The following is a 14,334-nucleotide window of genomic DNA, read 5'->3' on the forward strand; positions in this document are numbered from 1 at the left end:
GTAAGAAATAAATTTTTGCATGTTTTTAATACATTTTTGTATTAGAACCCCCCCCCCCCCAAAAAAAAAGTTTCTTTGGGTCTTGAACATTCAAAATTATGAAGCACTAAATGTTTATAAAAAGCTTTTGAAATGTGTTTTCAGCATTTGAAGCTCTCCTTACAAAGTTGAAAATCGGCGCTGTGAGTGGAGGAGAGACAGGTACCATTGTCGAAGGAGGTGGTGGTCACGATGGCCATGACCACCGCAGAAAGAAACGAGACACCCACAGCTCACTGGTGCAGAGAAAGAAGAGAGCAACTGGCGACCCTACGACTTCTCCCTCTGCCTCGGCCATGGAAGAAGATCACGAGCATGAGGCTGTTGAGAAAGTACGTAAAGGGTGTGGCCATCTTCATGCATTCATAAATTTTTTATTCACCTGTACATGTTGATTCCAAATATTTACAAACATTATTCCATAATTGTTGATAAAATGTTTAAAATAGATTTATTCATTTTGAATGCATTCTCTGTGTTAAAAATTGAGATATTTGAAAAACAAGTTTATTAAATCAATGCAGGTGCCAGATGCTCTAAAACTATTATAATAATGATAATGTTTATTGAGCACTTAATTTGTACAATCTACGAAGAGTAGTTTATAAACATTACATGTATACAGGAAATGAGTATAAAAAGGGGATATTTTGATCTTGTTTCCAGTGTTTTAATGGCGAGGATCTTCTGACGGTGTTTGGGGTGGACCATGAGGCTGGAGTAACCAGAGCACAGTTTACTGACCTGTGTCCAGCATTAATACAGCAACAGATCACTGGGGCCTGCAGCGGGAGTCCTGCCAACACCACCAAGGCCAACACCAAGGCCTCCAGCACTGCAGAAAGTATGCAGTGGTTGTTTTTTTAAATCATATTTATTGATTTAAGAAGCACATGTAATAATATATGCATACAAAAGTGGCAATTTGCTAGTAGCATTATATGCTCACTAAAAAAGGCAAAAAAAAAAATTGAACTATCTAACAATAATGGCTATCTGAGATACAGTTATGTTTTGAATTGATAAACCAAGGTTGTCATAGTAATGTAACATGGCATTTCAGATGGTTGATGTTGATAATTGTATACTATACTATTATTTTTTCATTCCCACAATATACATGTACTTAATAAGTGTTGTATTTAAGGCCATTGAATATTTAAAAACTATTAGTTAAAACTATTGTAATGACTGTGTTGAAATCGGAATTCATTTGAATGTAGCTTTTGATAATTATTGAGACTTTCTATATTTACTAAAATCGTATTCCTCTAGCTTGTTAACAATTTCATGACATCCTCAAAATAAGCATGATGTATCAGGGTTATTTATTGATATTTTTCTATTGTAAATGAATTTTTTCCCTAACTTTCAGTGTATGGGTACGGGAGTCTTGCAGTGTTCATCATTTCTCTCCTTGCTATTGGTGGAGTGTTCCTGATCCCGTGCATGGGGCATACAGCTTACCAGTATGTGATGGAGACATTCATAGCACTGGCTGTGGGGACCATGGCAGGAGATGCTTTACTCCATCTTATTCCACAGGTAAGTTTGAGATAATACAGTGTCATTGGAGCAGTATGTACCAGCTAGAACACCTCACCTCAGCAAACAGGTGTTCTAGATATGAATATTGGGGAGGGGAAGGGGCAGGGTAGTATTTGACATGGTATTTTACCAAAAAAGAAACAAAAAATTTAAACTGAAAAAAACATATATTGCCACAGTCACATAAGGTTTTTAGGTATCAGACATGAGCTTTTTTCGCGGAAAAGCAAAATTCTTTATTTTTTAATTCGATTCTGATGGTTCCTGAGGTTCGTCAAGGTTAGGTGTTGGGCTCCATGATATATGTTCAGAGTTTTTTGTTTTTTTTTTGAAACCTAGGCTCATGTCTGAGGTATGTATGTTGACAGGGAAGAAATTGTATTGTGATTGTGGTGACAACTGGTGATCATTCCTGGAGCTGGTTTTCTCCAAAGATCTGGAGACCAAAGATTGACCTCATAGGAGCACTAGTCTAGTAACTTATAGACTTGAGGCTTTGTTGAGCATCAATTCTGAATAAATCTGCAGTAGTCCCCTGAAATAAAGTGACTTGATATAAAGTTTAATTGAGTGTCAAGGGTGAACTGCATGTTGATTTTATGTATTAGATATTCAGTGCATTGATAAGACCTTCACATTTTTAAACTACTTCCATGTGCTTTTCAATCCAATATTTACAAACAGATTTTGCTGAAAAATATTAAGGGAGTTACGACCAGTCCTCTTCTTGTGATTAATCTGTTAAATTTTATTATTAATTTCCAATTCCTTCCAGTCACTGGGACTTCATGGACATGATGCCGAGGCGGAGCAGGGTCACAACCACTCTGATATCAACAATATCACGGTCGACAATTATGTCTGGTACACATCCACGGTACTCCTAGGTAGGTGGCGTTACAAGATGTGTGCATGTGCGCGTGCTTGTTTACAGGGGAAGATCCAGGATTATTTGAAGGGGGGGGCGGGTGTCCAGGACGCCAAGCCTCGGAAGCAAAGCCAACCATCTCCCCCTTGGCGTGGGGTTTGGCGCCTGGTGAAAGGCATCAAAAATTTTGGGTGTTTTGGAGGGCAAATAGTGATCTTTGGTATGGTTTAGAACTATGATTCAGCTAGTCAAAATTCTAATTGCAAGAGGGGAATATTGGTGTGATATATTTTTCAGAAGCTGAATCTTGCCACTGTGCTTAGTCGTGTGTGTGTGTGTGTGTTATGCGTATTATGTGTATTAAGGATTGTGTATACTGTGTATGGTGGTCATTGTTGTAGAAACACCTGCATAGATGATTATACATGTACTGTTATATAGTAGCACATTAAAAAAAAAAAAGACGTATGCAAGATGGCATTTTTCATAATTAGTACCACCAGCGTGTACGCTGGCGGTACTCATGGTTTTAGTCCCGACCCGTATCGTACGGCTCCGCCGGCTCCGCCGGCTCCGTGAGCTCCGCCGGCTCCGCAGGGTGGCGTGGGATACAAGTCACCGTTACCGCTTCTCCTCCTAGACCGCATGGACCTGTGTTCCCATCTCCTGGATTTAGGTCACATATAATCTCAACTTGAACCCCCTGGTTTTTTTGTCTTAGTTGGTGCATGCGCTTGGGCGTGAGACTCGATGAAATGCACCCTTGTCAAATTTTTTGAAAATTCAATGCTATATATCTCCTAAACGGAAAGAATTATGGGAAAAATTAGTATAGAAGTCCGACCGAAAGTCATATATGAGGATTTCAAATTTGCTTTTGGATTTGACCTTTGACCTTTTTTCAAGGTCAAACAGGCCAAAATTTTCAAAAAAATGGGAATTTTTTGCAAAAAAACTTTTATTTGTGCCGAATTTCAGAAACTACAGCACTCATATTATAGTGAGGGGATGCAATTAGGGACTTCTTTCATCTTTGGGAGTTTGAGGTCAATCGGTGCATTTTCACGGGAGAAACGGCCATAAGATGCGGAAACTGAAAACTCTCCCTAATTCTGGAACCGTAAATGCTAGATACCTCTTGTTTTTTGCATTATGTAGAGCTTGTCAAGTGCAATACTGGAGGTGGTGTCCATATTTTTGTTTGCGATACGGTTAAGGAGTTTCGCTATATCAAAAAGCACAATTGAGCAATATTCAGTGGTGAAAATAAAATGTGAAATACTCCAAAAGTAGCGGAGATACACCCATAGTTACTATTGAACTTGAATAGGAAGTCATATACTGGCAATCTTACTGTGACCTTGAAATTGACCTTCGACCTACTTTTCACCATGAACTGAACTTTGCAATTTTTCCATCCCTTCTATCTCCAAAACTAGCAGAGATAAACTCATAGTTACTGTTGAACTTGAATAGGAAGTCATATACTGGCAATCTAACTGTGACCTTGAAATTGACCTTTGACCTACTTTTCACCATTAACTGAACTTTGCAATTTTTCCATCCCTTATATCACCAAAACTAGCAGAGATACACCCATAGTTACCATTGAACTTGAATAGGCAGTCACATACTGACAATCTAACTGTGACATTGAAATTGACCTATGACCTACTTTTCACCATGCACTGAATTTTGCAATTTTTCCATCCCTTTTTTCTCCAATACTGGCAGAAATACACCCATGGTTACTTTTGAACATGAATAGGAAGTCGTATGCTGGACATCTAACTGTCATATTTAAATTGACCTTTGACTTTTTTTTCACCATGAACTGAACTTTGCAAATTTTCTATCCCTTATATTTCCAAATCTGGCAGAGATAGGCCTATTTTTTTCTTTCAATATTTTTGCAACACTGATAATGCATTTTAAAGAAAACCAACAAGCCTATTGTCTTGAAAATCTGCTTGATCAGACGATTTTCATAAAATTGTGCTGTTTTTTTTTTTTTTTATTTTGGGTGAGGGGGCATATTTCTTGTCTTGTTTATTGCATTTTGAAGAGCTTGTCAAACACAACACTGGTAGTTGTTCCTGTTTGTTTTTGGTTTTCATACGAATGCGCTTACTCCAGCTGGTGGTACAATATCCGGAGGCGGTATCGCCTCTCTGATCCTCTAGTTTTAAGAGTAAAATAAACAACATTGCTGTAACAATAGTAAATTATACTTTTCTGAAGGTAGAACTCATGATCATTCCTTTGTGTAAGCTTACCAAGTGTTTTTCATGTTTTTTTTTTTTTTGTAATGTTACTCCACCGATGTACAACAATTACCTTTAATAGGTTTTCAAATAATCAAAATTATCCATTTTATCTGTTTAACATTTATTTTGTTGTAGCTCTGTATGCATTCTTCCTGTTAGAGACTGTGATGGGAATGCTTGGAGGAGGACATAATGTAAGCTGACTGTATTTGTAAAGTCATTTATCAGACAAAAGTCTGATATCAATCACACATGATATTACATCTTGTAAAACTCCATGATGAGGGCTTTATCTTAAACGAAGTCTTGCTGAAAGCAATTAGCTGTGTCATGCTGTATTCCATGTGAAAACACATTTTTGTCCAGCTGTATGTGGCTCAACAAGCAATAGTGCATGGAAAACCCCTGCAAACCAGCTTGTTACCCATAATAATTACTAATAAATGGTTGCATGATGTTGCATTGTTTGCCAAATATGCTATATATTCTCATAACTTTATATTTCTTAATTTAATTGTATATTGTCCAAGTATGAGCATACATGTAACTTATTGTATTTGTCATTATATTAATGCAGATGCTTTTATTGATAATAGTTAAATTTCAAAGATGCATTTGTCTGAACTTGGCTAAATGTTTAATGTCTTACTGATGTTTAATTTCTAGCATTCACATATGGGACCAGATAAGGTGCGTTTTATAACCTTTTAACTCTGTTTTATTGTATAGCCCTACAATAATTGACTATTAAGTACATATGAATCATGGTAAAAATCAGCCACACTCTTTGTCCTGTCCGTGGGAAGTTTTTAATTTAAAATATAATTTTCCATTGTTTAATAATACTTACTATTGCAGTATTTATTGATAGATATATGAAATGGTGTTTATTTAAAAGATTAAAAATGTGACTATAGATACTATTATTGACTTATGTTGTTTTATTGTCTGCTTTTAAGCATATTTCTTAGCTAGGTTGACAACAATGTAAATAAGCAGAAATGATTATTATTTAATACATTATTCATTACATAAATAAATTAAATACAATAGTGTTGTTTCTATATTTTCAGAAACCAGAAATAGTCCACAAGGAACCAGTGGAAGCAGATTTTGCCCATACTGATGAAGTGATTCGCAGAAGTTTTCGTCGCAAGAAGAACAAGGAATTGAAACAATCAACGTCTGTCATTGAATTTGCTGACAAAGAGGTAGAGTCTTTTTTTAGCCAAAACACATATTGAACTTTAAGTTGAGCAAATTTCTTTAAATTTTATGGACTTTTGTAGGGTTGAATAAAATTTTTATGGGCTCTGTTTTTTTTTTTTTTTTTTTTTTTTTTTTTGGGGGGGGGGGTCACCCTGTACAAGATATGACTCCATGAAAATAAATCAAATGATTTTAGAAAATTAACTGCATGATTTTAGAATATTAATGAATGATTTTAGATTAGAGTAAGAGTGATGATAAGATTGCACAATGTTGTAAGCGCTGTTATAATATATCTTATTATCTGATGGAAAATTCAGACATGATTTTTGGGTTGTAAGAAAAACAAAGTAAGAAAGATGAAATGGTTTTTGGGCCTTAACACTGGGGTTCTGAGGCAGCTTTAGGCAAGAAACAGCCAAGAAAAATTCAGATTTTTATGATAAATTTGAAAGAAGTCATGTCTGAAAATTCATTTGAAAGATGTTCATTGTGTGTTTTTGCAAACAAAAATATTTTTCTTCTCATTTATGTGACAGGGTAAACTTAAGGTTCCATCAGTAAGAGTAAGTGACAGATGATTTTATCAAACGCTGAAGAATTCAGCTGACTGTGCTTTACTTGCTATGCACTTCTTCTAATGTTTGTATGGATGCTTCAAACAAAGGGCTTGGTACTTTTCTTCAAGTTTACACATGGTCTATTTCTTCAGCACATAAAGAGATAAATGATGTTAAATATACATAGACCCTGGCAGTTTTTGAAAGAAAGTGCAATGATTTGCAAGACTAATTAAAAAGCTGTTGAATGCTGCTGACTGACAAACTAACATGGCAATCTAAAAATTAAAAAAAAAATTAATGCCTTCTTAATGCAGAATTTGTAATTAATTAACTAACTGATTTTATTTTGAGAATTCTTTTTGTTGCAAAAGACTAAATAATGTGCCAGGTATAACCAAAGCTTAATTAATGTTTGACCCTGAATGTTATAACTTTCTTATTCAGTTGATATTCATTTTCTGTCATGTACAACATTTTCTGCTTTTTATTTCATGTGTTTGCTTAAGGTTTGTTGAGCAATCTAAATGTTTTATTTTAAAAGTGATATTCATATATTCTACATGCCCTTGAATTTTAACCTGGATCCAGTGAGTAGAGTGTATGGATCACAAGCATATGACAGTTTAGAGATTTGCCATAAGTTTGGCCTACATTTTGACCACTTTTCTATCAATGGTGCAAAACATTTTACAATATAGGGTTTAGAAATGTCAAACTATCATGGAATCACAATATATTTTTCGGTTATCATCAGAAAACAGTGTTTTCTATTGCACCAAGTACATGTACTTAAACAAAATTAAACTTTCTGACATTTTTTCTAGGGAATGACAAATTATAATGACAAACTCTGGAAATTCAGCTGTATGCACAGATTTTAGAAAATATAATGGAACTGTATATTAGTTTTGATGGAAAAAACGATTTCCTTTGGAATAAACAGTATTTGTGTTTTAAAATACAGATCAGGAAGAAAATTTAATGAAGCTGATGATGAATGACAAAAAATAAGTCTCACATAATACTTCATTACTATTCAGAATGTCATTTTACAATTTAATTATGTCACTCTGATTTCTCTCAGGTCACAGACGAGAATGGTTTTGCTGACAAGATGGAGAATGGTGTAGAAAACGGACATGCTGTAAGTCTCCCAGATGTCAAGGTCACAACAGAGGAGCCAGAGGCGACCAGTCCGCCCAGGAGGCTGAGCGTCACCAAGGAGATAGATGAGGAAGAGGAGGAGAATGTAGCCTGTTATAAAAGTAGGTCAAGGACACTGTTTTGAGTAGGTCAAGGTCACTGTTATATGAGTAGGTCAAGATTACAGTTGCTAACTACATGTACAAATATTTATCTGTTTGTATTTCTTCATTATTTTTTTATGTTCAAAGATAATGAATTGAATCTTTTTAAAGGCATTCTGTTGATGTACATGCCAGTTACTTACCACCATTTTAATCATGTGTTCACTCCAGGTTAATTTTGTTTTGTTACCTATTATGCTTATTCACCTCTCTTCCTTTAACATTTGATGCTTAGTTGTCAATGATAGCTTTTTATGGAATTTTGTGGAACATAAAATGGTGATTTTTACTATCATTTTTCAGTGATATCATATCACGTTGGTTTTTGCACAATTATTTTCTATCAACCAATGTTTTACATGTTTTCTTTTGATTTTGTTGATTGGTTTACACATTTAACTACATTAAAAAGTATTAATTTTTAAAATGTATAAAAAATGTGTTGGTGTGCACAGAGGTTCAACTCAGTGAGCTTCCTTAAATATAGGTTTGTATAACTGGATCATGTACTAGGGTTTTACTATATGATTATTTTTTAATTGTTATTCAATTTGTAGCATATCTATCCACCATGTTATGATTATGATTGTAATATAAACCATCATGCTTTTCTTCAATGGCTTTGTTCCATATAGAAATCAAAACTGTTGTCTGGATGACATTGATTGGCGATACAATCCACAATATGGCGGATGGCATGGCAGTGGGAGCCGCCTTTGCTGCCAGTGTAAGCTCTGGTATCGCTACGGCAATAGCAGTATTTTTTCACGAGCTTCCCCATGAACTCGGTAGGTTGGAGACATTGGAAACAAGATGGCTGCTGGGTCTAGCCACCTGCATATACACATCACAACACCGGGAAGACCTTTCTAGGGACAATTATTATTTCACTTTTTAGCTGCTACTCGTTCAGATTCAAGGGCTTTCCAGATGGTTGTTCTCATAATGTTCACAGAATGATGTTTTTCCTTGTTCTGAACCAAGAGAAAGGACCATCTGGAACAGCCTCTCCCATCCCTGGATAACCTGGTGACCTACTAACCTTGATGTTTGCTTATTTCCTTATTTCAGCTGATCATTTTGTTTTTAGTTATGCATACTGTACCGGGGACCACATGTACCTTTATAGGGAAACATTTCAAGTTTGGCGTGTCTTTGTCTTCTTTGTATTTTTCATCTCAGAATTTCCCTCTCTGCATCCAAAATACCTGGCTTTGGTATAATATTTTATTTAGTGCTTATAGAGAATAAGTATTTAAGAGCCAAATGAATTTAAGAAGTTATTGCCTCAAAATTATTAAATAAATAATGTGATTTAATACTCAAAATAAAGTCAAATTTTAACCAGTATATGTCTCAGGACAGTTCAGTATGTCTCAGGACAGTTCAAAATACATAGAACATCCCTAATATGACAAAGGAAGAATATTTGAAATGCTTCCCTACAGAAAATTAATTTGTAAGGTGTTGTAGGTAACTTCTTGCAATACCTGCACAACTCTTTTGACCATGCATGTTTACTGTATGTTTTGATTGAATTTTTTATTCATGATTTTTCTAACCTGCCAATCATACATCCCCTCCCCTCATCCACCTAAATCATTCTTGATGATGATTTCCTTTAGGTTATCCATCCCTTGGCGTAGTGGTCCTTTGTAGTAGTTAGAAATCTGACCTATTTTTTGTATGGAAATCTAGGTCATTGGGCTTGTAGATCATCCTGTTAGTTTTTTTGTTTGTCCATGTGTGTTTTAGGGTTGAAGCCCGTAGCATACATGACTCTCATCGGAGATACTCTCCACAATACTGTAGATGGCATTGCCATCGGGGCTGCCTTTACGTCTGGTATCGCTTCTGGGATATCAACAGCCATCGCTGTGTTTTGTCATGAGTTGCCGCATGAGTTTGGTAAGAGGTTCACAAAGAGATATAGATGTAAAACTTAGTATTTCTGTTAGAGCATGTTTAATTTAGTTGATTAGTATGTGTACTAAAAATAACCTTCACTTCCTTGAGTATTGCATGTTGATGCCCCCCCTGTAGAATTTTATTACCATTATTTAATTTAGAACTTGCATGATTTTATACTCCCCAGTTGAAATTCTCAAAATGTTTTAATCCCTAGAGCATTTCTTAGTTTGTGTTCCTGTAGAAGTTAATCCTCACTATTATTTCTATCAAAATAACAAATTAAATGATCCTTTTTCTTCCCTATTACCCTACAAACTTCATATATACAGATTTCTTACATATTTAAACTTGCACACCTTCATATTTTATCAGTCAAGTTGAACACCATTTTTTAAAATAATTTTATAGCCAAGAGATGTTTTCTTGTTAACTGTTCTGGAAGTGGACTACTACTGTCATACTGATTTCAAGTTTTTGCTGTGATTAATTTACTGTCTCTGTTAATTAACAAGATATCATTTACATTTTGTTACATGCACTCCATTATTATTTTTGTGGTTAGCTTATACATTTAATCAAACTATAAACTTAAGATTGTTTTTTTTATTTCCGGTTATTGTTTGTACACTTTTGTCTCACTTCCGTTGAATTTATTTTAAATCCATAAAAAATAATACTCCTTAACACATAACACTTAGCACAATTACACATATTTTGAACTATGAAAATATGATTAAAATATGAAAGCTAAACAAGTTGTTAGGACATCTATGAATGTTATAAGAAATTGAAAATTTTCTGTATGCTTGTCCAATATAAATATTATCAACCTTAGCTGACATCTTGTTAACAAGTCGAAAAAAAAATTCAATTTTATTTTGATAAATGGAAATGCATGTCTATATAATTCTGGTCAATCTGTGGCAAATAAAATATATACCAGTAGTTAGAAATTAAGACCTGTCCTTAAGTATAATGTTTTTTCTCACTTTAGGTGATTTTGCCATCCTCCTGACTGGGGGTTTCAACTTCAAGCAAGCAGTTCTGTGCAATTTTCTCTCAGCTCTGGCCTCTTTCATTGGCCTCTTTATCGGTATCGCCATAGCGATAGATGGTGCCACAAGATCTTGGATCTTTGCCATCACAGCCGGGATGTTCCTGTACATCTCCTTGGTTGACATGGTAATAGAAATTACTTCTTTTTTTTTTTTGCTTCTGTCAGTTGTTTGTTTATCAGATTTGATTAATTTATCTGTAGAACTATTCAATGGTGTATGTTATGCTACTGATTTGGTGGAACCTTTGTATTTTGTTCAATACCACCACAAATGTCAGTTATCAGGAAAAATAGAATCGGTAAATATTAGATCTAAGGAAAAGGTCGTCATCATGAAAGCATTCCTAACTTTGTGTTTTGCACAAGATGCATTGTGACATTTATAAATTAGCTTTTATTTAATGTGAGTAAATGCCCTGTATCCTCTGCATATTTCTGTCAGACCAACAGAAATCCCTGCAAAGAAATTTAAGCAGACTGAAATGATGACTCAGGCAAGACATAATCATGAACTGAAGCCTGTCTTTCAAATTATTTTTCTTTAATTTCCCAGCTTCCTGAACTGATCAACATGAAAGCCCCTGGCAACAAGTGCATCAGTTTCCTGCTGCAGAACCTGGGGATTTTGTTTGGCTTTGGCACCATGCTCTGTCTCTCCGTCTTTGAAGACTACATACAAGTATAGAGTACACAGGTAGATATGTTGAAAATTATTTCAATAATTAGATATTTTCAATACTATCTTCCAAATGCCCTGTTTCAGAACACTGATGTTGATTGCTTTATCCACTAAATAATATCTAGTATTGTTTTAGAAATAGTGATTACATTGTATTTGAGAAGTGTTTTATTTTAAGGTAATGTGAAATCACTCTAGGTGTAAGTAATATGCTTAAACTTATTAGTCTTTTGGCGGACCCCCACCCCAACCCCACCTCAGCCTGCTCAGGCAAAGATTTTATTATTGATCATTTCAGTTTAAAATGTGTAATTTATTTGTGTGTTTACAGCTTGGCAGATATAACAGAATGGGGTAGTTTGCTGCTAATATGACACATATTGCCAGTTTGATGAAAATTATACTTCTTTATTTCAGAAAAATCTGCCTAAGAATGATTTGCAATTTCAAGACAACACAGAAGAAAGTGGTTTTATTGAATGGAAAATAAGCAAGCAGATGCAATACTAAAATAAACTAAAATATGGATGATTTAAGAGGCATCAGTGTTAGAAGTGTCTGCAAATTAGATTATTTTTGAATGACATCGTGTTATGTGCCCATTTTAATGTTAAAACATTCCTTTGTTCAAAATACATTGAAGTACATATTTTTTTGTGTTTGTTGCAATTGTTCTAAAATTCTTTGCAAACGTTTTCCATACACTGGATGTAAAAGTACTTAGGAATAAACCTCTGTCTAAGGATCAACTTCAATTCCTATCACATTGTAAGCACTATATTGTTTTGTAGTACTTAATGTAACATAATCATATTTTAAGTTAATTGACTAATGTGGTGTAAATATGTTGACAAAGGAGTAAAACAACCAAGCACTGCTTGGTTTTCACATAAATAGATAATTTATATATGTATGGTTGATTGCAGATTCCAATTTTCTGGGATTAAAATGTCATACAATTTGGTGATTGAACTTCAGCTATAAGGAGGGGGGGGGGTGTTTGCGTTGGTAGCTAGCACCTTATGCTTGGCTGTAGACTCTAATTTAAAGAATAAGGTGAGATGCATTTAGTTCAAGCACTGTAACAAAGCAGGAGAGAAAGTCCAGTATTTCCAATTAGTAATTTCACCAGTTTCAAATGTCATTGAGCATATACATTGGGGTATATGCAGAAAGGATCCTCAAATTCTGTGATTGATGAAGAAGTTGTTGTTGACTGTGACGTGAAAAATTGACCGAGCTCCTACTTGCCATTTCCCATTGGGTTGCCTGTAATTTCTTGATGTCTCGTTTGCCAGCAAGCCGAGTCAGGTTCATGGTGCTCATGACATCATATGCCATATCCTTATACGTCAGCAAATAATGTACCAGATTGGGTTATAGTGATATCTTGCCAGAGATCCTGTAATCTAGACAATATTTTATTATATCAGTGAAGATACGATGTGTAAAGTGTGATTTGCATACATTTTTATCATCACTAGTTGCTTGGCAATAATCAGTATCTGTGTTATGAAATTTTAAGTATTGAAATCCAGCATATTGTTTTAAGACAATAGAAATATTTTTGTGGAAAATTTCACGGTTTTTAAACATGAATGTACACAGTGCTACTGTGCTGCATTTGTTTTGTGAGATTTTTACTGGCATTTTTATAAACATTGAAATGTTTTGAGTATCCAAGATGGCCTGGTTAGTTTTTAACCTCTTCAGGCTCTGCAGTGGTTATGCTATAATTATTGTTACAACTTTGTATGAGAAATATTAATGATTTTTTAATAATACACTTTAAAATGGAAACATTTTGAGAAATAAACATTTTGGTAAGTAAATTTTAAACTAAAAGGAGCATTGCAATATGTATAAAAGAGAGAGATATTCAGTTTCTTTTGGTTTACAGATATTTTAACATGTATCATTGTATGGAAGGATTTACATGTTAGAACTGATGATGATTTTAACTTGGATTTCATATTGTTTCACAGTGTTGATAGGGTTGTGTGGAGGTATTAAGTGTCAGTGATTGTACCTTGCATTCCGTGTCTCATTTTATACACTAGTACAAACAATTAAGTACCAGCACATAAAGATGAACGATAATTACTTAATTAATTAAAACTAATTTGATATATACTGTTTTTCAAAAAAATGTTTTGGTAATATATGTACAAGGGGAGTGAAGTAGTCCAGTCTGTTCACTGGGCTGTTACTGTTACCATAGTGATGTAACCAGTTACCATAGTGATATAACCAGTTACCAATGATCTGGCCATCAGAGGTTTAAATGGTCAATTCACTGAGCTGTGTAACCCTGTGGTAGTTAGTTACATCACTGAGGTAAACAGTCTTACCTTATTTGTAATGTTCTACAAGAGAAAGCATTGTTTAGACAACAATTCATATTTTCAAATGATCTGATAGTTTTTATGAACACATCTGAAACATTCCAATAAAGAAATCTCTTCTGGATATTTTATTGTAAATATTGAATTGTTCACTTAATTTTGTTAATTAGAAATAAAATCTTAGTTAGCAGCAAGAGCTGGTTACGATTTCTTGTCTCTGTTTAGGAATTTTGCTGTCTATATTACAACTTTACTGAGTATACAAATACGCTTCTATAAGTGCGTCTCATTAAATGCATTCCAGTACTGTTGCGTACCTACAAAATCTACTCACTGTTAGATATAGGCTACCTACATATACCAGTGTAAGCAAAGTTTTAAACTGACATTAAAGATTTTTTGTGTTAAAGATTTTTTTCAATACCACCCAATTAATTGTTCTCATTTTAGGTTGTTAGAAGAGAAACAAATGTAAAAATGCAGGGTTTGGATTTTTGACCAAGGATATGGAAGGATATATAAATATCTAATGTGCTATACA

General features: G+C 34.4%; 1 protein-coding gene across 6 annotated transcripts in view; it reads left to right on the top strand.

Moving 5' to 3' along the window:
• LOC106151291 (zinc transporter ZIP4) overlaps positions 1 to 13,987 on the top strand; it is a 49,619-nt gene extending 35,632 nt beyond the window's left edge. For 4 of the 6 annotated variants that reach the window (XM_087016918.1, XM_087016919.1, XM_087016922.1 and 1 more), the window contains 13 exons: positions 145 to 371; positions 706 to 883; positions 1,415 to 1,584; positions 2,363 to 2,474; positions 4,858 to 4,916; positions 5,389 to 5,412; positions 5,796 to 5,933; positions 6,471 to 6,497; positions 7,579 to 7,759; positions 8,437 to 8,589; positions 10,707 to 10,894; positions 11,323 to 11,463; positions 11,866 to 13,987. In XM_087016918.1, coding sequence (XP_086873044.1) covers positions 145 to 371; positions 706 to 883; positions 1,415 to 1,584; positions 2,363 to 2,474; positions 4,858 to 4,916; positions 5,389 to 5,412; positions 5,796 to 5,933; positions 6,471 to 6,497; positions 7,579 to 7,759; positions 8,437 to 8,589; positions 10,707 to 10,894; positions 11,323 to 11,454 — 1,589 coding nt within the window. In that variant the 3' untranslated portion in view covers positions 11,455 to 11,463; positions 11,866 to 13,987. Of the gene's footprint in view, positions 1 to 144; positions 372 to 705; positions 884 to 1,414; positions 1,585 to 2,362; positions 2,475 to 4,857; positions 4,917 to 5,388; positions 5,413 to 5,795; positions 5,934 to 6,470; positions 6,498 to 7,578; positions 7,760 to 8,436; positions 8,590 to 9,556; positions 9,710 to 10,706; positions 10,895 to 11,322; positions 11,464 to 11,865 lie in introns of all 6 variants that reach the window. The other 2 variants (XM_087016920.1, XM_087016921.1) reach the window with 2 other exon arrangements.
• Positions 13,988 to 14,334: the final 347 nt, after the last annotated feature.

The sequence above is a fragment of the Lingula anatina genome, chromosome 7 (genome assembly GCF_051362555.1).
Source record: "Lingula anatina isolate TDL-2025a chromosome 7, LinAna3.0, whole genome shotgun sequence".
Lineage (NCBI taxonomy): Eukaryota > Metazoa > Brachiopoda > Lingulata > Lingulida > Lingulidae > Lingula > Lingula anatina.